The sequence below is a fragment of the Octopus sinensis genome, linkage group LG3, assembly GCF_006345805.1.
Source record: "Octopus sinensis linkage group LG3, ASM634580v1, whole genome shotgun sequence".
In the NCBI taxonomy this organism is placed as follows: Eukaryota; Metazoa; Mollusca; class Cephalopoda; order Octopoda; family Octopodidae; genus Octopus; species Octopus sinensis.
In genome coordinates, this window is record NC_042999.1 from 141,224,491 (window position 1) to 141,249,490 (window position 25,000).

A 25,000-nucleotide genomic window follows, 5' to 3' on the forward strand; every position below is an offset into this window, starting at 1 on the left:
AAGCAGTGTCATTCATTTCCAACACTCAGCAAAAGCATGTCTAGCCTTGCTTGGAAAAAGATCAAAGTTGGCAACAGGAAGGGTATCTGGCCATAGAATATCTACCTCAATATATTTTCTATAGCCAGAAAAGTGTTTGGTGTTAGAAAGAGCATCCAGTCATAGAAAACATGCCATGACTAGAATGTATGAGTGACAAGTGGTTTTCCACCCCATCTACAAGGGTAGAACTAATTTGGGTGTGATAACCTCCCCAACTCATATTGCTGTTGATATATATATATATATATATATATATATACAGAATAGGAAAGGGTTTAGGCCACTGGTTCCAAACTTGTAACGTGAAAGGATCTATCATCGAAGCACTGGCAGGGTGTCGAGATCCTTTCTAGTCACATACAAAAATTCTTGTAGAAAACAAACAGACGAAACTCAGGTTAAAGGTGAACAGACAACTTGGTTTATTGATTCATGGTTGTACGTTGTCTGATGGGGGAATAGACAGCCTCTGAGATACTGCTGGTGTTGGTCGTTGAGGTTGGTTGAAGTTGGTTGAAGCTGGTGTGTGGCTGTCAGAGCCAGGGAAACCGTGACCGATCGCAGTGCTGTCTGAGCCGAAGAGAGCGATTTGAGGTTCGCGGGCTCGAGAGATGTTTTCCCGCACATGCGCATGGGGAAGACTTCCGGTGGCACCCGGAAGTAGTCCCATTCTGCGCATGCGCGCCGAACCCTACACAGTAGCATCACTACAGGGCTCCCCTCCGAGTGCGAAGTACGGCAACCAGAATATTGTGGTGGTGCTGCAGAAAACAGAAGGCTTGCCGACCCCAGAAGACTTGGTACATACTATTATACAATAAAAACATTTTAAAGAAAGTTAAATGTAAATTGTTTTTGAAAGTTTCTTGGGCCAATGCACTGTTCTGCCCGATTTTGTAACATACGGTGTGCTCGGGGCACCCGTTGACGGCGAGGGTGGTGTTGTAGGAGCCGGTGAAGGTGATTGTGCAGGTGAAGGCGTTGTGCAGGTGAAGGCGTTTGTGCAGGTGAAGGCGTTTGTGCAGGTGAAAGTGTTGTTAAAGGTGCATAGGTGGGTGTGTCAAGGTTGTCATCAAAAGATGAAGACGTCTCAAAATGTGCCTTTTTTAAACGGTCCACGGAAACGGTCTCCGAACGACCATTTATCTCAATCGTGAAAACCTTGGTGTGCGAGAAAGCACACGAAAAGGTCCTTTATAGGGAGAAACAAGTGGGCCCTTCACAGAATCGTCCCGAACAAAAACATGCGACCAGGTGTTCATATCCGGTGGAAGATGGGACGGTGGAGATTGCTTTCTGGGAAGCATGGGCGGAAGGTTTGAAAAATATTCCCGCAGTCTGGTGACATAGGTCGCCGGATCATGGGGCGGGGAAGTGTCTGGCACCAACATCGTACCGGGCAATGCCAGTGTGGTACCATACAGCAGCTCTGCAGCAGAAAACCCCAGGTCTGCCTTGACAGCAGTCCGACAGCCGAGAAGCACAATGGGCAGAAATTCGATCCAGGACTGTGGGTCCGAAGAGGCACGAAGAGCGGCCTTGAGCTGTCTATGGAACCGCTCAACCAATCCATTAGACGCTGGATGGTAGCTTGTGGTGTGGATATGGTGCATACCCAAAATTCGCGACAATTCGCGAAATAGCGAGGCCTCAAACTGTCGTCCACGATCAGTTGTCAATCGGGACGGGACTCCGAAGCGAGAAATCCAGTTTGAAACGAAAGCTCGCGCAACAGTCTCAGCAGAAATGTCTGCTATCGGAATGGCTTCTGGCTTCTGGCCAGCGGAGAAACCGATCGACACAAGTTAATAGATAAGAGAACCCGCGACTCACAGGCCATGGTCCAACCAGATCGATGTGGACATGGCGAAAACGGGCCTCCGTGGGGGGAAATTGTCCAAGCGGGGCACGAACGTGCCGTTGAATCTTGGATCGTTGGCACTTGGAGCAGGTGCGTGTCCAACAAGTAATTGTGCGACGCATCGCATACGGCCAGAAAAACCGAGCAGTGATTAGTTTGAGGGTGGCAGCGATGCCAGGATGTGATAAGGAGTGCAGTGCTTCAAACACTGAGCGTTGATGGGTCTCAGGCACCAGTGGCCTGGGAGATCCAGTTGAAGTGTCACAAAGAATGGTGCCTTCGGCTGACGGAAGCGGAAGGTAGGAAAACTGGCAACAGGAAAACTTGGGAGAAGTTAAATCTAACGACGCCAAGGTGGCTGCTCCTGCGATATGGCAGCTAAGTCGATAGCAGCAGGAGACGAAAGGGCGCAAACTGGAAGGCGAGAGAGAGCATCAGCAGGAACGTTCTCTTTTCCAGGTATGTGTCGAATGTTGCTAGTAAATTGAGAGATAAAATCCAGGTGCCGAAAAGCACGGGGTGAGAGTTTGTCCGTTTTTGAAAACAGGGCAAACGTAAGGGGCTTGTGATCCGTATAGATCACAAAATCTCGCCCTTCAAGTTGATGCTGAAATGACGAACCGATAGATAGATCGCTAGGAGCTCACGATCAAAGGTGCTGTATCGTCGTTCAGCTGGTTGCAGTTGACGGGAAAAGAAGGCCAGAGGTCGAACATGGTCATCCACTGTGTGTTGTAACACAGCGCCAATCGCAGTGTCCGATGCGTCCACAGTCAAAGAGAGAGAAGCACCAGGAACTGGATGTGCAAGCAAAGAAACAGACGCCAGCTCCTTCTTAATGGACTCAAAGGCTGTCACTGCCTCAACAGAGAGGGTGACTTGACTGTCCTTTCTAGGAGAGTCCTTTAACAGCCTGGTGAGAGGTAGCAGCTTATCTGCACAACCGGGAATGAAGCGTCGGTGGAAATTGACCATCCCTAGATAATGCCTGAGCTGGCGCAAGGAAGTGGGGGGTGCGATGCGTTGAATGGCATCGACTTTTGACGAGAGGGGGCTGATTCCCGTTGAATCAATATGATGCCCTAGAAATCTAGGGAAGAGCGTCCGAAAACACACTTGTCGGGGTTTATGCGTATGCTATACGCGCGAAGACGCTGGAAGAGTTGAGAAAGGTGCCGGAGATGTTTTCGTCTGTCGTCGCTGCTCGCAATGAGTATCAGTCATCGACATAGGCAAACACAAAATCAGACGGACAACCTCATCAATGAAACGCTGGAAGGTGCTAGTAGCATTCCGCAAACCGAAACTCATGTACAAAAACTCAAAACACCCAAACGGGGTAGTGATTGCAGTTTTTGGAACGTCGGCTGGGTTGACCGGTATTTGGTGGTAAGCGCGTATCAGATCGACCTTCGAAAAAATGGTACAACCATGGAGATTTGCTGTAAAGTCCTGGAGATTCTAATCGGATAGCGATCGGCTATTGTGACGGCATTGAGGCGTCGATAGTCTCCAACCGGGCGAAAATCAGACTCGCCCTTTCGCGCCAAATGAAGGGGAGATGCCCATGGGCTGGTGGAGGGGCGTATAAGGCCAAGTTGAAGCATGTGCTCAAACTCGGCTCTGGCCGTTTTAAGTCGGTCTGGCGCTAGGCGCCGGGGGCGTGAGAATACAGGTGGCCCATTGGTGGTGATGAAATGGAGGGTCGAGTGGGTGGGATTTTCCGGTTTAAAGGCAATGTCCACTAGCTCCGGAAATGAAACCAAAAGAGAGTGAAAAGGGTCTCCAGAGGTGGCAACAAAGAATGTCGGGCTAAGGACCGCAGTGGTGGAACTCCCAGTCGGTGTAGAGAGCGACGTCGTGCTATCAAGAAGCCTCCGACGCCTGACATCCACCAATAGGTTAAACCTATCCAGGAAATCAGCGCCGAGAATAGGATGCGTGATGTCAGCGATGACGAAAACCCATCGAAAGTCTCGACGAAGGTTGAGGTCGAGGCGCAGCGAAATCTGACCGTAAGTGGTTATGGGAGACGAGTCAATAGCATGCAAGACAATCGAAGAGCGCTTGGGCTTGTCTGCAGCCAGACGAAGGGGCCAGATGCTGCAACAGGAACCGGTGTCTACCATGAAGAATGTCTTCGACACCAGATCTTTTACATAGAATGCACGATGTTTGGGAAACGAGATGGAAGAAGGTGACGTGCTCACCTCCTCCGGATTTAGTTTTCCGAGGGCTTGAAAGTGCACGGCTGGGTACACCGATCTGCCTTCTCGGCATATCTCGAATGGTACCAGCACCAGCCGGAACGAGAAACAGAGTCACTCCGACTGCGGGAAATAGAGCTACTGCGACTACGAGATTGGCGTCCGATCGCACGGCACAGATCATCGATCCTCCGCGTAAGCGCGTCGATGTTCTCGGCCAGTTTATCGTTCGTCGGAGGGGTCGGGGGGGGCTCTGTACATGCGTACAGGCCCCGCGAGGGAGATGGGCGCGAAAACTCCAACACTTTGTCGGCCATCGTGGCGATCTGGTCCACAGACACAGCATCCAGTGCCGTGGCCAACATTGTCTGCACGTGGGCAGGCAGCCTTGAGAAAAATATCTTACGTAAGAGCGGCGCGTCAGCGGCGTTGCCGCTTAGCTCTCTTAGATGGCGCAGAAATTGGGATGGAGTTCTGTCCCCTAACTGCTCGTCGGCCATCAGTTCATTAAACTGACATTCCTCTGAGCACGTGTTGCGACGGAGGATCTCCGCCTTTACTGACGCATATGTGGCGTCAGGATGGGGACTCACAATGAGATCCCTGACCGATGTTGCGAGCCGGGAGGGCAAACTTGAAAACAGTAGATGTAACTGCTGTTGTGGCGGAATGGTATGCGCGGCAAAGTGTGATTCCACCTGTGCAAACCACAGCCCCGCATCCCCCGTAAATGAAGGCAAACCTGAAGCCATGCCTTTGTCGGAAGGAATCTGTGAGAAGGGGGCAGAAGGTATGGTCTAGAAGTGGAGAGAGAACACGTGGAACCGAGAAGGCAATTCAAAATTGTGTTTGTGTGTGCACCTCGTGGGTAGCAAAAAAAGGAATAAGTGTGTACAAGGAAAACAAAATACAGAAAAGGAAAAAATGAATGTGTGTGTGTTTTCTTTTTTCTTTGTTTTTTTTTTTTTTTGTACTGTGTGCGATGAATAAGGTTATTTGACCCACCTCGCCGTGCTGAAAAGGAGAAAATAGGAAAATAAATGTGAATTTCCGCGCTCTTCGGCCCCAAAAAAAAAACCTGTTCGCTGTGTCTTTTTCTATCCTGTTCTTTTTCTCAACTAGGGGTCACCAATTGTAACGTGAAAGGATCTATCATCGAAGCACTGGCAGGGTCGAGATCCTTTCTAGTCACATACAAAAATTTCTTGTAGAAAACAAACAGACGAAACTCAGGTTAAAGGTGAACAGACAACTTGGTTTATTGATTCATGGTTGTACGTTGTCTGATGGGGGAATAGACAGCCTCTGAGATACTGCTGGTGTTGGTCGTTGAGGTTGGTTGAAGTTGGTTGAAGCTGGTGTGTGGCTGTCAGAGCCAGGGAAACCGTGACCGATCGCAGTGCTGTCCTGAGCCGAAGAGAGCGATTTGAGGTTCGCGGGCTCGAGAGATGTTTTCCCGCACATGCGCATGGGGAAGACTTCCGGTGGCCACCCGGAAGTAGTCCCATTCTGCGCATGCGCGCCGAACCCTACACAGTAGCATCACTACAAACTAATAGGAACACTGTGTAAGTGCTCTAATTGATAAGCCACTCCTGCTGATCTCTGAACTTTTCTCCCATTATCTGTATGAGCATTAAACTGCTAGATCCTACTTTTTCAACTCAATGTATTTCTCAACCCACTTTCTGAACTATGGACTTATCGGGGATTATATGTAAGGAGGTACAGCTTCATGGAAATATAGACAAACCCCAATACACTCCAGAATGGGATGAACTATGAGCCTTGATCTTCATGGTTTTCTTTACATCAAATTTTCGACCTACATCTCCACATAGAAATTTCCTGTGTATATATCTTGTCTTCAATGACAGAATACCCAGTATATGGAAATGTTGATCAACACATTGATCCATTATCTGGGATATCCCAGAAAGAGCTGTATGGCATTATTATTTACTTTTGCTTATTTCATTTCACCATTATAATAATTAGAATATTTCAAATTATCTGATAAGCTTGTCTTGCTTTGGGTTTGTTTTTCTCTTCCTTTAATCTGTATATATATATATATATATATATATATATATATAGGGGGGGGAGAATTCACAAAAAAAACAAAAGATGAAGATAGGTGGTATAGACAACAAACAGATGTATTAGTTTAACGCTTGGGAAGTGAAAAAGTTTTTAACATTTCAAGCCTACACTCTTCCACAGAAAAGAACACAGAAAGAAACAAGAAGAGGAAATAAAGGATGTGTAGTGACTAGCGATCTATCATGGCAAATGCTGGACAGAGAAGTCACACAGGAGAGCTAGGAAGAAGGGGAGATAATAAAGTAGTGGTGATCCTAAAACAAAGGTGCACGAGCATGTGTATGTGTGTTTGGAAGAGGGCTGGGTGACCTTGACATATGTGTGTGTGCATGTGTAGGTGTGTGGATGATGGTATGGGACTGGGAAGTGGTCAGTACTAGTATGTGCATGGTGGTGTGATGTGATGTGGTGTTGTGTGGTATTGTGGTGTTGGGGTGTGGGGGAGGCGAGTATGGGGAAAGCAAGTGTGGGGTGTGGGTTAGGCTGAGGGTGGGGTAGAAGTGGAGTATGTGGGAGTGGGTGTAAGGGATGGTGTGGGGGGTGAGATGGATGGGAAGGTGGGGTTGGAGTGTGTAGGGGTGGAGTTACAAGGGAGGGGGTGACGATGAAGGGAGAGGGAGAAGGTCGGTAGAAGTTAAGAGAAGAAGTAGGAGTTGGAGCAAGAGAGGAGAGGGGAGGAGGGCTAGATGAAGAGGGGAGGAGAGTTGAGCCCATGTGGTGCAAAGGAGTGAAGCGAGAAGATTAATCCCTGTTTACGGCGAAGACAGGAGTCTGGGTGACCCCTGTGCAAGAACAATCCGAACACAGACAGGTGTTGCAAAGAGTGACCAGAAGAGTGGAAATGGTGTGAGACCAAGGTGTCATTGCTGAGTCAGATGTCTGGAGGTGTTCCATGAACCGGTCAGCCAAGCGGCATCTTGTTTGCCCGATGTATAGAGAAGGGCAGAGAGAGCAGGAGATGCAGTAGATGACATTGGTAGAAGTGCAGGTGAAGGAGTCGGCAATATGATAGGGTTGATGATGAGTGCCAGCGAGGAGGGTGGTGTTGGAGAGGTAAGGGAAGTGCAGCAGCATGGGCAGGAGCAGAGGAAAGAGCCAGGTTGGGAGGTTGGGTAAGGGAAGAAACTGTTGACCAAGAGGTCTCATAGGTTGTGGGCTCGTTTGAAGGAGGGGTTGGTTAGGGAAGATGTGTGAAGTGGAGGGGTCGGACTGGAGTTGCTGGACGGCTTGGAGAATGGTGCATTAGAGAGGAAGGGTGGTGGGGAAATGGGAGATGGTGGGGCAAGTGCAGGGGAAGAGAGCAGATGCACGGTCCACAGAACGTGCTCTTGCAAGGGTGGTGTGGATAGTGGTGAGGGGATATCCATGTAGGATGAAGTGGCAAGCCATGAGTTGAGAATATATATGCATGCATATATTTAAACATGTATATATATTAGATGTAAAGATACATAAATGATTCATCTAGGCATGGAAAAGTAAACATTAAAATGACAGTAATGATGATGGTGCTCATGATCATGGTGTTTAAGATTTATTGATCCTTCCTTCCTATCGCTTGGTCATGTTGATAACATCACAACCAGATTTTGCCATTTCTCTTGGTCTTCTGCTGCCTTCTGTGTGTTAACAAAATTGAGGCCTATCCACTCTCGATATTAACCCAGGCAATGACTGATCCAGTATGGGTTCTAGTCTGATTGTCATCATAATGAATGAACCTTGGGCAAGTTAGCTTGGTAGCACTTATTCCTCACCAAGCATATGTTTTGGCCCCAAACACTAGGCTGTTGGCCAGGACAGATTCCTCTGCCCTAGCTGGTGAAGCCTTACCTGGAGTCTTTCACTTGCTGTGTTAATACCATCTCTCATTTGGTTTAACCCACCAGCTGAAGTTAGGTACCAGGGTGTGGTGCTAGGTGCCATCAAGTGAGAGATTAGGAGTTGAATGAGGACCTGTGATACCAGCCCACTTTACCATCCCTGACAAAGTGCAACTGCCAGACACCAAAGCTGTTACCTCTGTTCAGAGCCCCCTACACTGATTGTGGATTGTTCAAGCTATCTGAATAGTTTGAGCAGTCTGCAAAACTTCAAAGTCACTGTCAATAAAATTAGACTCCGCACATGTGTTGAGTTCTTAATTTAGTTAATGTTTATTGTTTTTATGCATTTAAAATGCTTATTTTTAGCTATACATCCACACATACACACATGTGCACACTCGCATGCACACATACACGCACACAAATTCATGATCATTATAAAGGGTTATTTTAAATTTGTATAACTTTAGTTCTATATGTATGGTAGAATTAATCTGTGAACAGGATAAGATAAACCACTTAAACATGCTGTTATAACTGGGGGAACCCATCCAACTATCTCCTTAATACAACATTGTTTAGCTAATTCACGGCTATACTGTGCCAAAGTCCAACTGAATAGCAGATTGATACCAAACTCTTACATTACAACCAAGAAATAGCTTCAAGACAGGAAACTACTCAGATAGACACTCATTAGTCAACCTAGAATAAAAAGCATTCTGCTATTTTTTCCAGCTACATATGGCTGCCATAATGATAGTAATCTTAAGATATTATTGCCCACCTTTGATTCTGTGCTCACTTGTAGAGCAACCTCAAATGCCAACTTAGCTTAACAAGTTACCACACTGTTCCAAGATAAAAAAAAAAAATGTCCAAGTATCTGCTCAAATATTACAAACAAAAAGAGTTAAGTTAATTAACTTAATGAACACAATAAATACCTAGGCAGTAAGCTAGAATTCCCCACTGATGCACCACTATTGAATCTCTATTCTAAAACTTTCATTTCTCTCTTTTCCTTAATTTAACCATTCTCCATTTCTATTCTCATTTACTTTCTCAATTTCCTCCACCTTCCAGTTCTCCCCTTCACTCAGCTCATGTCTCTCCACAAGAATAAGACTATACATTTCTCCCCCTACTTATAGTTGTGATTAACCAATTTTTTTTCAGATCAATTAAAATTGAAGATGGACTGATTTGTCTTTTTTGTTTTGTTTTTTTTTTTTTTTGTTTTTTTCTTGATGTATTATTGATAATGAATCAGTCATTGTTGAGTAAAACATTAGAAGATACCTCATCATATCATGCTTGCAGCTTCATGTTTCTGAGGTCAGATCCAAATTTAGGTTTTTATCTCTTCAGGTACTATTAAAAAGAAATGTACCATCAAATATGAGGTGTGAATTTTTTTTTTTTTCAAAAGGCAAAATAATCTTTTATTTTATTTAATTATGTGATCTGAAATTACAGTAGTGGTTTATGGGCATTCACTCTATCAGTTTTTGCTGCAGGTCTTTGATATTCTTCAAGTAGAATGTGTTATCAAGTGTGCACTTGGCTACCATTTCCTACTTTTTGCTTAGAATCTTGTACTAAGCTATCACTTCTACACACATGTAGTTCTTTAGATTGTTTTTTAACCATCAGTACCAAGATCATTCTAGAACACTGCACACACATGCACATATACATATATATCTATGTGTACATATGTATGTATGTATGTATGTATGTATATATATATATATATATGTGGTGTGTGTGTGTGTGTACATATGTATGTATATATATATATATATGTGTGTGTGTGTGTGTGTACATATGTATGTATATATATATATATATGTGTGTGTGTACATATGTATATATATATATATATGTGTGTGTGTGTGTGTCTTTACATATGTATGTATATATGTATAGGATCGTGCATACATACAGTGTATGCATGCAGGTTCCTATCAATAACACTACAGACTCATAACTAATAATCTTCTCCTCCCACTGTCATCTATTATCATTAACAATATGCTTTCACACACAATGCTCTCTCTTTCTCTTAGTCACCATATGCACACATGTGCACATATGCATGCCCACACACACACACACACATACATGTACACCACCAACTTGCTTACTCCTGATCTTGTACGTGTGTGTGTGTATGTGTGCGCATGCCGATGCATGTCAGTGTGTCTGTAGGGGGTGGGGGTTGTACTTTTGTAAGATTATTTCCTATTTCAAAACATAAAAGCATTTTAAAAAATATTCCATGTCCTTCTTGTGTCAAACTTAATTGCTTTTCAATGATTTAACAAGAAAATACAATGAGCATACAAACAATAAGGAAACAAATAGAATTTTGAAAAGCAATAAAGATAAAATATGCAATTTTTTTTTTTTAATTAATTGTTCCTCCTCCTTATCAATCACTCAACCATCTACCTTTTCTAACGAATTATTCTTCTTCCTTTGTGTTTCCTTCTGAAATGGTAATCTATTATTTTTTTGTTTTTGTTATTTTTGTATTTTAGTTTTCTTGTAATTGTGTATATGCATGTGTGCAGGGGGAGGGGCCTGGATTCATGCTCACAGGTTTCATTGTACAAACAAGAAAAAACTAGAACTCAACATGCTAAGTAGAGCATATATATATAATATATATATATATATATATATATATATATATATATTTATTTACTCTTTATTCATATTAGGTTTGATAAGTGCCATACACAAAACTCTTAGGCCTTAATTCACTTATGTAGCTTTAAAACTGGCATATATATATGTATGTATGCATATATGTACACATATATTTGTGTGTGTGTGTGCATGTGTATAGAAATAATACCTTGCTAAATCTCTCTACAGTAGCAGCATGATAGATTGATGGTATGTTGTCAACTTAATATGACAGTCTCATGAAAGGGAAGAATGCTACTGCTATTTGGCCCTAGGAAATGCCATTTCCTGTTGGCCTTGACACATTTCCTGTGTCCATATGTTTTCAAAGGCAAATAGGCATCAACAGCTAGCAAGCCATCCTACTCCAGACTGATGATGAGCAATGACTCTGAAATTAGTCTCTGGATGCTGGCTTTGCTGGGTGGATGTGCTTATCTCCCCCTTGAAAACATAAGGATACAGGAAATGTGTCAAGGCCAACAGGAAATGGTGTTTCCTAGGGCTAAATAACAGTAACCTTCTTCCCTTTCATGGGACTATCACGTTAAGTTGACAACATACCATCACTTTATATATATTTGTATATATATATATAGATATAGGTGCTGGTAAGAAGCTTGCTTTCTCGCAACATGGTTCCAGATTCAATCCCATTGCATGGTACCTTGGACGAGTGTCTTCTATTATAGCTTCTGCCCGACCCAAGCCTTATGTGTGGATTTGGTAGGCAAAAAACTGAAAGAGGCCTACTGTATATATACATGCGTGTGTCTGTGTCTTTCCACCACCACCACTTGATAATTGGTGGTGGTCTGTTTTGAATCCCCATAACTTAGTGATTTGGCAAAAGGGACCAATAGACTAAATACCAGGCTTACAAAAAATAAGTACTGGGATCAATTCATTCAACTAAAAATCCTTCAAGACAGTGCCCCAGCATGGCCACTGTCTAATGGCTGAAACAAATAAAAGATAAAAGATGTGTGTGTGTAAATAGCCACATGAGTTCTTGTTCAAAAATACTACCCTTCTAGATGGGGCGGAAGATCACTTCTTACTCATACGTTCTATTCTTGGCATTTTTTCCATGGCTGGATGCTCTTCTTAATATCAACCACTTCACAGAGTGTAATGGGCATATTTTATCATGGTACCAACACTAGGGAAATCATCATGCCCACAGCCAAACTTAAAAAGTTATTTCAGTTTTTATATGTCCAAGCTATTATCATCATCATTCTTGATCATTAGGTGTAGACATAGCTGTGTGATTAAGGAGGTTGCTTCACAAACATGACTTTGGGGTCAACACCTTAGGAAAGTCTCTTACCATAGCCCTTGGTCAACCAATACCTTGTGAGTGAATTTGATAGAAGGAACCTGTGCAGAACCCCATCAATACATGTGGGCTATTGAAAGATAGATAGATAGATAGATAGATAGATAGATAGATAGATAGATAGATAGATAGATAGATAGACAGACAGACAGACAGACAGACAGACAGACAGACATGTGTATACATTTGTGTGAGAGAGAGAGAGAGAGAGAGAGAGAACATATCCACAAGCCCATTCAGAAAATCAGTTTTCTTATTCTCAATCTTTCCACAGATAAAATTGCAAAGATATACACTAAACAAGCAACCTACATAACATGCATGTAATTATTTTTGTATTGTTTTTCAAAATTTTAAATCAATTTCTTCAATATTTATTGAAAGTATTCCTGTCCTATCACTCACACACTCATGCATACACAGACACACACTGAACACTTTAAAATGTAAATTAATACCTCCTAATATATCTCATGCTTCATTTATTGTTGTTATTTAATCTCCTTATATGCATTACGGCTGGTTTCTACATTGTTCAGCATTATTGTGTATAATAATGAAAGCTTTCTTCTTTAATTTTGTTAATTGTTTGCTCTTTGTTTTGGTGTATTTTAGATATTGTTTTTTTTTTCCATGAAGTGCATGGAAAGAAAGCATATTGCTGCATGATGGTGAGATTAGAGCATTGAATGTAGGAGGTCTTATGAGGCTGTATGTGAGCTAAGAGTACAGCTGATTATCAAAGGCCTCCACTAATGTGTGTATAAGACATGATTGTGCTAGTATGGATATGTGATGTGAATGGATGATGAAAGTTGGAGGGGGAAATGTCAGCTGCTGACAGTGGCAGATATCTTTAGTATCTTTGATAGACTACAAAAGACAAAGCAAGGAAAGTGATAAGGTTTTTAAGGTATTGAATTTTACATGCAAACTGACAAATGATGAAGATGAATGACATCATTATCATCATTTTTTAACATTCATTTTCAATGTTAGCACAAGTAGGACAATTCAGCAGGATTTAATGGATCCAATGACTACATCATGCCACAGTGTCTGCTTTGCCATAGTTTCTACTGGTGGACGCCCTTCCTAATACCAACTACTATACAAAGTGTACTGGATGCTTTTTTTCATGGCACCAGCACTAGTGTAGTTACCATGCACTTTACAAGACCAAGATACACTTTAACTGAGTGGAGCTACAGTAGAAAGGGATGTGACTTTATGTGAAGAGATAAGTTAAAATATGAAAGGGGCCAAAATAGATTTCTTGTTGTGGAGGAGCTACATAGTTACGTTATAAAAGAGATGAGAGTAACTGGAGTGGATCTGGAAAGAGAGGGGAAAAGTGTGATGAAGTGTTAGGAGGAACCCTCAATGTCCAAGATGAGTTGATGTGAATGGGGACAGAATAATAGGGTGTGTAATAGAAGAATAGGTAGGTATATAACACAAGAGTGTATGATGAGAGAAGGGATACTTAAAGATGGAGAATGAGTAAGGGATGAATATAATGGATGAAGAACAAGACTTGAGAGAGGGTATGTTGGAGGGAAGATGCAAAAGAGTAGGTGATGACTGTAGAGATTGTGTATGGTTGAAGATTGGCTGTAGTGAATGGTGGTCAAAGGTGAAGAGGTGATCAATGATACGTGAGAGATGAAAGATGAGAGAGTGGGTGATGACTGACACTACAGAAGAAGGTGAGGAGAAGCAGAATAGTATTAATAAAATAGTAGAAAAAAGGAGGACGAGAGAAAAGGAGATGATATGTAGGAAGGTATGTTGCAAGAGTGTTGGGGTAAAGGTAATCATAGTGTATGAGGTGGTGATAGATAAGGAGAGATAATTTGGTAGCACAAAAGGTGCAAAAGGATACTAAAATGTGAGTGGAGAGGTTGCTTTGTCCCCTGCAAGACAAAAGAGTCTTCATTAATCTATGTTGTCTCCATTTGTTCAAGGCACAAACAAGAAAGTGAATAGAAGAGAGAGTGATGACAGAACAGTACACTTGATTTCTTTTGTATCCAGCTTTTCTCTCTGCTCTCATGCTTCTTGCACAGTAATATTACACATGCAGCAGTGCAGCAGAGCATAATCTCTTAATTTCTTTCTATCTTTTTATGAATCTTCTACTTTCAATGTCCATGTCTCATTACTATGTAGCATTGCAGGTTACATGCAAGCATCATGCAATCTGTCCTTCCCTCTGTGAGAGAAACCTTTTGCTATTAGCAGAGATAGCAGCTTCCTGAACTTTTTTCACTCTGTTCTTAGTCAAGCTTTTGGAACTCCTTCCTCCAATGCTAATTAGGTCTCCTTGATGACAAAAGCTGCCAACTACTTCTTGTAGCCATCCAAGCATTTTTGTATGAATTGTTGGACCATGCAGTTTTAGACCAAATTGTCATTCTTGCCATCCAGCGCTCTCTCTTCCTCTAACTCTCTCTTTCTCTCTGTCTCTCCCTCCCTCTCACTTTCTTTCTTTCTTTCTTATATTCATCATTTTCTAATTGAGAATAGGATCTTTTCTTTACAAAATGTAATTACAGACTCCAACAGATTCTCAAAGTTATTCAAGATATTGCTGGTTGGCAGCTACTTCCTTTCTTCAATAAAATTTCTGAACTATCAGAGAATCCTTGCACTGAAGTGTATAAAATTAAAAATTTCACCGACAGATTTCATAACTTCTTCATACTTAAAGTCTGCCAGATGTTCATGAGGAAAAGAATGCAATGAACAGGGAGAAACTCTGGACAGCTAGGATCCCTCTTCATAAATGCTGTTAATCATGCATTTTCCCTACCATTGCAGGAGCTCCATTTGTTGCAACACTGATAAGTTTATTTAGTGGAGCATCAACATTTAAGGTTCTTTCAAATGCATTTTTAATATCAGCACCATCAGCTGTATCTTTTAATGTTACTAAGTACAACATCTCTTCTTTTGCAATTGCATCAAAAGAAATGTAGCAAACAAATACTGCCAGTAGTAGGTCGATTGCCAATAGCAGTATTTCTGTAGATTTGTTTAGAGAATTCTTTAATGTTGAATATATGAGAATCTTTAACCCTTTAAACATTCAGATTATTATGTTAAACATAATACTTATTTATTCAAATTGTTTTGTATTAACTATGCATTATCTCACAGCATTGAGATTTCGATGATGTAATAGTTTTATTCTTAGAATGACATTGTAGGGTATGTTGGAAAGATTGAATTTAGAAGTTTGAACATAAAACAGGTAGAATATTTTGGTTGGATTTGGCCAGTTTAAAATGTTAAAATGTTAAAGTGTTTTTGCAACATAAGTACTGATCTGGGAGATAAGTATCTTTGTATGGAGTGAAACTGATGTTTGTGCTATCCAGTCAAAAGAAGTTTTATTCTATGGACTCCAAATACTATAATAACTCAAGCAATATTCTTTTTATCAAATTTGCCATCAGAATATGGGTGTTTAACCTAAGTAATATTCCATTTCAAAACAAGCTTCACCCATTGCGTAGGCTTCCTTACAGAACAGTATCAGCTGACTATTTAGTGATGATTTTTTTTTAACAGAGTTAACTTATTTTTTCTCAACCCTGATTCATTTAAGTGGACAAGAATACAAAAGTTTTATGATTTGCTTCATTTCAGGTTACTGAGTGACTCAGGGTAGATAAATTTAATATAAAGGTTTACCTCCTTTGACAGTGAATATAAAACCATCCTTCTGCTTTACTTTAAAATTTCTGTTCTCATCTTCATAATTTTATTGCTTACAATTTCATGATGCCAGTTTCTTTCACTAAAGTTTCACAGACACTTGTAAACAAAATCTGTGACTGAAGTGTACCAATTAGGTTCATAGCCACTAGGCTCAGTCATACATGTAATTTACAGCAAATCAAAGTACTTTCATATTTCACTATTTTATACTTTTGATCTTTTGAAGTAATTTTTCTATTTATTTATATCAATCCTTTCATAAATGTTTAGACATTATTTGAATAATTTTTTTATCATTTCTATTTTTCTTTGAAATGTTTAACAAAAATATGAGTGGGAGAGTAGGTTACAATTTATTTACCATTTGTTTAAGGGAGCTTTAACTGCTATGAGCAAACATATGCTCTGTTGGTGGTGGTGGTGTTGGTAGTGGTCTTCTTGTGTGACTCCAGATCAGCCCTTTTCAGGCAAACTTCTGATCAAAGTTGTTCATTCCATGACCATCCTGACTTTTTCATAAGTGCAAGGAACTCAAGTTCACATTATCCAACAATTTCTTTTTCAAGAAATTTGAGGAAAATTTATAAAAAATTTTTTTAGCAAGTTTAACTATCTTGTAGATCTCTTATTAGTTCATACAAGCTCTATGGTTGTAATTTACTTGACAAGCTGAAACAGAAATGTAAAAAGAAAATTATGAAAAGCAAAATTTTCCAAAAGCAAAACTACTACATGTGGTGCGTAATGATTAATGTTAAATATAAATTTAAAATTCTAACTCCCTATAGCAGTTTTAACATAGCAAACCTGCTGAATAGTTTGTTAGATTTATTTTTTCTTTTATATTGAACCAGAAGAACTGAAATTTAATATTAAATTTGAGATAGAATTTAGCCCCTGTAGCAATTTTAGTGTAACAAAACTGAATTAAAGAATACTTTTTTAATGTTTTGTATTACACTGTATTTATGTATATGACGTGAAGTTAAGTCTAGCCTAGATTGATTAAGTTACCTGAAATCAGTCCCTCTTCTTAGGTGCTCCCAAATCTTTACCACCATTCCCCACCCATCACATCAGTCCTCTGATATTTCACTGTAACCCTTGCTGACCTGATTTCTCTGCCTCTATCAAGAAAAATTCTTTCCATCAGCGGTACTAGCTGTTACTCACAAGTGAGTGTGACTTTGTAATGAGTACCATGCTTATGCTAATTCTTTTAGTGCCTATGTAGGTGCTGACATAGACACCTTCTTGCTTCTTTCACCCTTGAGCCAGGATGTGACAGCTGGAAGGAGAGAGGGCTGCACCAGCTGAATAGACTGGAGCAATATAAAATAATGTGCCTTGCTCAAAAACACAATATGCTGCCTGCTCCACAAATTGAACCAATGAACATAAGATCATGAGGTCAGAACCCTAAGCATTATGTCACATGTCCTCTGTGCTGAAGAGCAAAATGTCACTGGGATCTAACACTGAAATTAGGATTTAAATTTCTGAAATATTTTTTGTAACTATGAATATTAAACTTAATCCTATGTTGGCATGAGTTCAATAGTTTGACAGAATTCAGTGGGTCAATGTTTGTTTTGGTATGGTTTCTGGATGCCTTTCCTAAGCCAAACCACTTTACAGAGTGTACTGGGTACTTTTTTCATGGTACCAGCACTAGTGAGGCCACTATGCAGCTTGCAAGACTAAGATCCTCTTCGGATGAGTGGGACTACAGTAGAGAAAGAGATGGTTTTATACTAAGAGATGATAAGTCAAAGTATGAAGAAGAACAGAACAGGTTTCTTGCTGTAGAGGAGCTGCATTATAGAAAATTGGATGGGAGTAACTGGAATATACCCAGTAAATAATTATAATGCTTGAATATTTTTTTTTTATTTGCCAGGATAAAAAAAACAACAGACGCTCAATCAACTTATTTTTCACAAGACATACATTGTCTAAGAGGTACTTGTAGCTCATTTACTACATTTTTGACCAACCTGTAACAGTCAGAACATGATGCAACAACTTGGTTTGGCATTTTGTTCTTGTTTTAAGTGGTGGCTGCAACGGAAACGGACAAGATAGAATTAATTTCTATTTAATTTTTTACCACTGAAACATGAAACCCTTACAAGCTTTTGCATTTCAGTTCTATTTATATATATATATATATAATGGGTTTCTGTGCAGTTTTCAACTCCCATTTTTTTTTTACAAGCTATTAGCTACTCATGTACAAAGTCCCAATATATTAGTTATGAGGTTAAGGTGACCATAACCATAACCTAATAATAAATGTACATAGATTGATTGTTCAATTTATATTTTGGTATTGATTGTTCAATGCAGTTTCTAGTACTATCTCAGACAACTGTGCACAGAATTTGAAGCTAAAATCACTAGTTATTATTTAACCCCAAGCCAGACTTGATTCAACAGAGCTATGATTAAGGGCATTTCAGCCATGACCATCCCATCTTTTTTGTATTTTGTATTTCTTGGACTATTGTGTCTTTTGTTTTTAAGATGGCAGGATGTTATTGAAAGGGGTAATTCAGCTGCTATTTCTAGCAGGTTGAGGAACTATGTAAATGATTTCTTATGAGATTTGTCCCTCTTTGTATCAGGATTAGCAGTATTTTTTAAATGTTTTTGAAATACCATGCTGTTAAGTTATTGATGATTAGCAAAATGTCAGCTCTGATGAAGTACACCTCTGATCACAATTCTTTTTCTGTTTGTTAAAGAAGTCATTATTCAGTGTCTCCATTTGCTTTTAAGCTGGTTAAGGTGTGATTTGAGAAAGATTTGACTGTAGAGTTTAACCCTTTCGTTACTGTATTTCTGTTGAGATGCTCTGTGTTTCTTCCAATTACTTTAAGTATAACAAAGAATTTAGTAAAATAACTTTGTTATCATTCAGCTATTGTTAGGAATATAAATTGTGACTAAGATTGGTGGAAGATTTTAATTCAAAACTTATGAAGACAAGACATTTGTATTCAAAGCCAGAGCCGGTTTCAGCCGGGTTGGTAATGAAAGGGTTAAATATATGTGGATAATTTGACATGTAATGGTAAAAAATTGTTTAGGTTGTAGTGGGTGACAACTGTTATATGTGCGCCCTCTCATATCTAGATGGTCTTTCATTAATTTCACTTTCTTTGTAATAACAGTTGCCAACTTCCTTAAGGCTGTTCACCCTAGGTGTCATTCATGAAATCATTAGCAAATTTTTTGCCCTCCTTTAAGACAGAACAAAGTTTCTTATGCCTCTAGTAACTTTTAATGAATTTTAGCATCCAGTCGTCAGTTGTTTCATGATATTTGGCCAGTTCAAATATGGTGATTTTGTAAAAAAGTTCAAACTGGATCAAGCCTTGCCCTCCTTGTGCACTGGAAAGATAAAGACGATTCATGTCTGCCTTTGGGTGCTGCATATTTTTACAAGCCAGTAGCTTACAAATTTTTTTTATCAATTTTCTTTGTTTCACTGATATTCCTATTCAACACATTGAAGCTATAAGTAACAACTGGAACTGCTAAGGAATTTATGGCTAACGCCTTGTTATGTACATTTAGCTCAGATTTCAGAACTGCCTGAACTCTCCTATAATGAATTTTATAGAAGAGTTCTCTTTCATTCTTACCTGCTGAATGCCAAAGCATTCATTTAATTCTAGGTATTTATAAGTTTATTCCTGCTCAAGTTCTTTTATAATTATGTCAACATATAACATGACTAAATTTGAAGTTTTCAGTTTCTCTTTCTGGATAGTGGCCTTGGCACACTTATCATGACCAAACTCCATCTCAGTGTTATCACTGAATGCTTTCACAGTACATAATAGGCCCTCAAGCTCATAATTGTCTTTTACTATAGAGTTTTTAAGTCATTCACATAAAATAGATGGACTATTATTGTTGTCAATTTTATACCCATACCCTGTTCTGCTAAGTTCACTTGTAAGGGGTATTAGAGCTGAGCAAAAAATTAGAAATGAAAGTGAGTCACCTTAGAAAATTCCACATTTGATGATAATATTGTTTGAAGCTAGTATTCTATTATAATGATATTATTGGAGACACATATTCCACAATGACATGCTATGCTTCAGAAAGTTTAAAATCACATGAGAAATTTTGAAGATGTCTAGCAATTTCAGGATCCGTGAATGCAGTATGCTGTCAAAGGCCTTTATTATTATTGTTTCTTTTTATCTCGGGTTTTGTTGTAACTCCTGGAGTCTTGCATGCATGATGTCTTCTGTTACTGTCCCCAAGGAACCAACAATAATTGACACTAACTTCACCATTATTATCATTATATCATCTCTGTATCACAGGTCTTGTTGGAGCTCCTGGAGTCTTGCATGCATAGCGGGCTTACTACCTGCAGTCTACAGTACCATGCTATTCATTATTTTCAGCTACCTTTCTGGTTATTCTAGCCGTGCCAAGGAGACAAACCTTTTGTAACAGTTCTACTGGGCACTCTATTCCAATTTTCCTTATATTCCTCTTGATGCCTTTTGATACTGTTCCCAAGGACCCAACAATAATTGACATTATCTTCGCCTTCATTTTCCATAGCTGGCTATTTCATACTTAAGAGGACATGTATCTCTCTATCTTTTTGCCTTCCTTCTTCACTATTCATAGGTCAAAAGGGCATGCAATGTCAACTATATAGTACATGTAGTGTACCTTGTCTACCACTACTAGGTCCAATCTGTTATGCTCTAGCACCTGACTTGTTTGGATTGGGAAATCCCAGAAGATTTTACTAGTCTCTGACACTGCTACTCTCTTTGGTTTGTGCTCATACCACATCTTGCCTCTCTCTAGCCCCCCACTTTTCACTGTTTCCAATGTAGCACTTTCACTACCTGATTGTGTTGCCACAACTTGCAATGGTTTGGGGCAAGTCTAGGGCATTCATTCATAATTATCACTATTATTCTTATTATTATTATTCCGGACAATAGGCATAAGTTAAAATAATAAGATAAGAACAGTAATAAATGAGTGAAGAAAAAAATATATAGTGCGTGTGTTTATTTGGCAGAAAAAAGTAAATAAAATAAAATGACCATCCCGAAATACAACAACAACATTATTATCATTATTATTGGCCGTTGCCAGCCTCGCCTGGCACCTGTGCAGGTGGCACATAAAAAGCACCCACTACACTCATGGAGTGGTTGGCGTTAGGAAGGGCATCCAGTTGTAGAAACACTGCCAGATCAGACTGGAGCCTGGTGCAGCCTTCTGGCTTCCCAGATCCCCAGTCGAACCGTCCAACCCATGCTAGCATGGAGAACGGACGTTAAACGATGATGATGATGATGATTATTATTATTATTATCATTATTATTATTATCATCATCATCATTATTATTATTATTATTATTATTATTATTATCATTATATTATTATTATTATTATTATTATTATTATTATTATTATTATTATTATTTTTATTATATTTTTTCAGCAATATACGGAATTTGGTTCTATGACAAAGATGATTGTGCTCGTGTGGGACAGCTGATAAATAGGTAAGAAAGATATTTCATGTATCTAATTTCAAGATCACTGTTTGTATGAAAATTATACAACTAAATGTAACAATTCTATTTCATTACCAGTTCTGAGTAAGTCAGAAATGAAAAACAAACAGGTTTTATTCTGGGAAGTTTAGAATTCTGAATATAAAAGGATGAAACAATATGTTTTAAGGTATTTAGTCTAGCACTATACCATTTCAACCAATTCACTGACCTCTCATGTAATGACATTAATTATATTTATTAAATAAATACTAAATTAGCTTTTTATTTTGCACCATAAACTAAAACTTATTGCTTTTCCTTCCTTTCTCTCTCTCTCTCTCCCCCACTTTAAGTAGTATATATCAATATCTATCTGTCTATTTACCTATCTATCTATTTATCTAATCTATGTATGCATGTATGTGTGTGTGTGTGTGTGTGTGTGTGTGTGTGTGTGTGTGTGTATAAGAATATAAGGATAAAAATCACGTTGATGATTTTTATCAAGTAGTCAGCATGCTATAAAAATTTATAGACAATACATTAGATTAATAATAATGTGCATATTTATGTAATTATATCAAGAGAGATCAGGCAAAAACAAACCTTTCTCCAGCATGCTTTGAGTGCCAATGCCTTCAAAAACTACCAAAATCTCCAGCTCAATCCAAATAACTGTATGTACAATTATTTGGACTTATATTCCCCTATCCATGTATTGTGTTGACGAAGGAAAAAAGCTATTTTTTGATTTAATCCAGAAATTGGAACCAATTCACAATTAATGTGAGCTCTTTTTAATTTTCTCTCACTAGCCTGATTTCAGCCACGTGTATATTTTAGCTGGAATTTTCGGTAGTTTTTGAAGGTATCGACATTTCAAGCATGCTGGAGTAAGGTTGTTTTCGCCCAATCTCCCTTGATATAGATATATATATATATATATATATATATATATATATTATATTAAATTAGAGACAAAACCACTATTATGCAAATCAAACAAAGAAAGACATAAGCCAATACATAAAATAGTTTATATAAATTATTTTATGTATTGGCTTAAGTCTTTCTTTGTTTGATTTGCATAATAGTGGTTTTGTCTCTAATTTAATATAATATAATATTTTACTATAAAATTGGATTCAATCCTAAATCTGATTTTTCCCTGTAAATTTGGATTTATTCCCTAATATTTATTATATATATATATATATACAGAAGGGATGCTCAAAAGAAACCAGAGTTTTGCAATATTATTTTATTCACTTAGTTTTACATGTTTACACTTTTATTGCCTTCAAAGTATTCTCCATTTGAAGCAATGCATCAGTCCAGATGCATTTTCCACTGTTCAAAGCAGTCCTGGAACTCTTGCAAAGTGATGCCTTTTAAGACCTCTGTCATTTTTGTCTTCACGTCTTTAAGGACTTTTTTCATTGAGGGGAACAAAAAGGGTCCGGATCAACTTCCAGCTGTTCTTTCAGTTCACATGTATTCAGCCATGACTGCTTTTGATCTTCAGTTAGCAACTGAAGCACAAATTTTGCTTCAACTCTTTTCATTCATAATTCCTTGCTCAAAATTCATTGGCAGGAGCTCCAGGACACACTGGTCATATCAACAAGTTTGTCAGTTGTTCAGCGATGGTTCTCCAAGACCAGTTCATGAATTGTCATGATTTCTGCCTTTGTTCAGGAGGTCAACAGTTGCTCTGAACAAAGTTGGCAAGTGCCCATTCCTAAAGCATGAAAAAAATACTTGTAAACTTGTTTTTTGCCCATGGCAGCATCCTTGTAAGCTATTTGAAGCATGACAACTGTTTCTGCTGCCATTTTCCACAGTAGAATTTCATGGAAGCACACTGTAATACCAGTCAGCAGATTGATGCCTGAGGGTTGCATGAAGTGTTCTAATCCAATACATTTATTGTCTTAGATTTGTGAGCAGGGCACTAAATTATGTGTCTCAACTCCCCTATATGTCAAAAATAGATACTAGATCCTCAGCAAATGTTACCTGTTGTAGGTTGCTTTCCTATTTAAGAATAGATTTATTCCTCATCTGCTTAACCCTTTAACATTCACATTATTCTGTCAAAAGTAATGCTTATTTATTCTCATTGTTTTGAATTAATCTTGCATTATCTTGTAGCGTTGAGATTTTGAAGAGGTAATTGTTAACTTCAGAATGATACTAGACTGCCCATGACCAATTAGGTCACCTGGAAAGTCTGAGTTTCCCAGCAACGAAATTTTGTTTCATGGGTTTTTTTATCTCTTTCGCATGCTTTCAATGAATGTAACATCAAAATCATGGATAAACAACTCCTTTCTCCAGAAAAGGAAAGATTTGGCTACTATTTCTTGCATACCCTGATACCACATAACAGGTATTTCAGGTCCTTTATCACAAATAGCAGTTACATGGTAGCAGGGTGTGCTAGAAGTAGCAGCCAAATCTTTGGAGCTGAGATACGTTGAATGCACTCCAAAAAAGGTTTGTAATGGTATTCCATTAGAGTGATCTTTCACTTTGACTCTCACAACTGTCATCCAGATCAGCTGGTTTTGTTCGTCAACTTCCATAAATAATTTTTATTTATTTACTTTTGTTTTAAAGTGAAAGTTGTATGAAAGTGTGTGTGTGAGAGAGAGAGAGAGAGAGACACTTACACATACATGAGAACTCTCTCTCTCCCACACATGCACACGTACATACAAAAAAGATGTACTCATATGTATTGATGTATGTACGTATACATGACAACACACCCCCTTCACTCTCTCTCTCTTCTCTCTCTCTCTCTTCCTCTTTCTTTCTCTCTCTCTTTCTCTCTCTCTCTTCTCTCTCTCTCTTCCTCTCTCTTTCTCTTTCACACACACACATCCATTTCATATACACGTACATACATCTTTTACTTTCTCCTCTCTTTCACTTTAAAACAAAAGTAAATTAATTAAAAAAATTTTACAGAAATTAATAGCTTGAAAATAATTTTAAAAAAACATTAAAATATTGTCTGTTTAAAGAAAGTTAAAATATAAATACTTACTGTTCAAACAACTTACATTTTTTAAATTACATTCAGGCAAAAATATTTCTAAATGATTAAAATATTGTGTACGTCAAAAAGTCGATGTTCTTTTTTTTTAGAGAGTGCTATGTGTGTGTATATGTCCCAGATAGTGGACGTGTGTTTGTGTTGATTGACTGCCATGACATTCATTATATGTGTGTATATGTATGTGTGTTGATGTCACAGAAGCCACGTTTTTTTTTTTTTTGTCAAGAAATAACAAACAAAAATGTGTACTGCACTGCTGAAGGTAAGTATGAAAACAAATATGCAAAAAAAAAAAGATAAAATATACTATTTCTGAGATATTTTGGGTACAAACAAACATCTCTAGAGTTTTAGCATTATTCAGATTGTAAAGTTGGTGTGAGAGGCCACCATATGGCCAGTTTGAATATAAAATAGGTCTAATATTTTGGCTGGATATAGCCAGTTTAAATGCTAATGGGTTAATATAATGAAACCAGAACTAAATACTGCTCCTTATAATCCCCATCACCATTGTCACCACTATGATTTTTAGTACCATTAAATTATTTTCTATAATGGTACCAAAAGAAGG

General features: G+C 38.8%; 1 protein-coding gene and 1 long non-coding RNA gene across 9 annotated transcripts in view; one reads left to right on the forward strand and one right to left on the reverse strand.

The window, feature by feature from the left end:
* Positions 1-25,000, forward strand: part of LOC115209960 (mRNA-decapping enzyme 1A-like) — a 369,797-nt gene that overhangs the window by 317,416 nt on the left and 27,381 nt on the right. For all 8 annotated transcript variants that reach the window (XM_036501427.1, XM_036501426.1, XM_036501425.1 and 5 more), the window contains one exon: positions 21,302-21,365. In XM_036501427.1, the coding sequence (XP_036357320.1) occupies positions 21,302-21,365 (64 nt within the window). The remainder of the gene's footprint in view (positions 1-21,301; positions 21,366-25,000) is intronic.
* LOC118762603 overlaps positions 10,088-25,000 on the reverse strand; it is a 19,317-nt gene continuing 4,404 nt past the window's right edge. Inside the window, exons 2-3 of the long non-coding RNA XR_004998359.1 lie at positions 20,633-20,637; positions 10,088-10,100 (exon numbers count right to left, since the gene is read on the reverse strand). This is a non-coding gene — a long non-coding RNA (uncharacterized LOC118762603). The remainder of the gene's footprint in view (positions 10,101-20,632; positions 20,638-25,000) is intronic.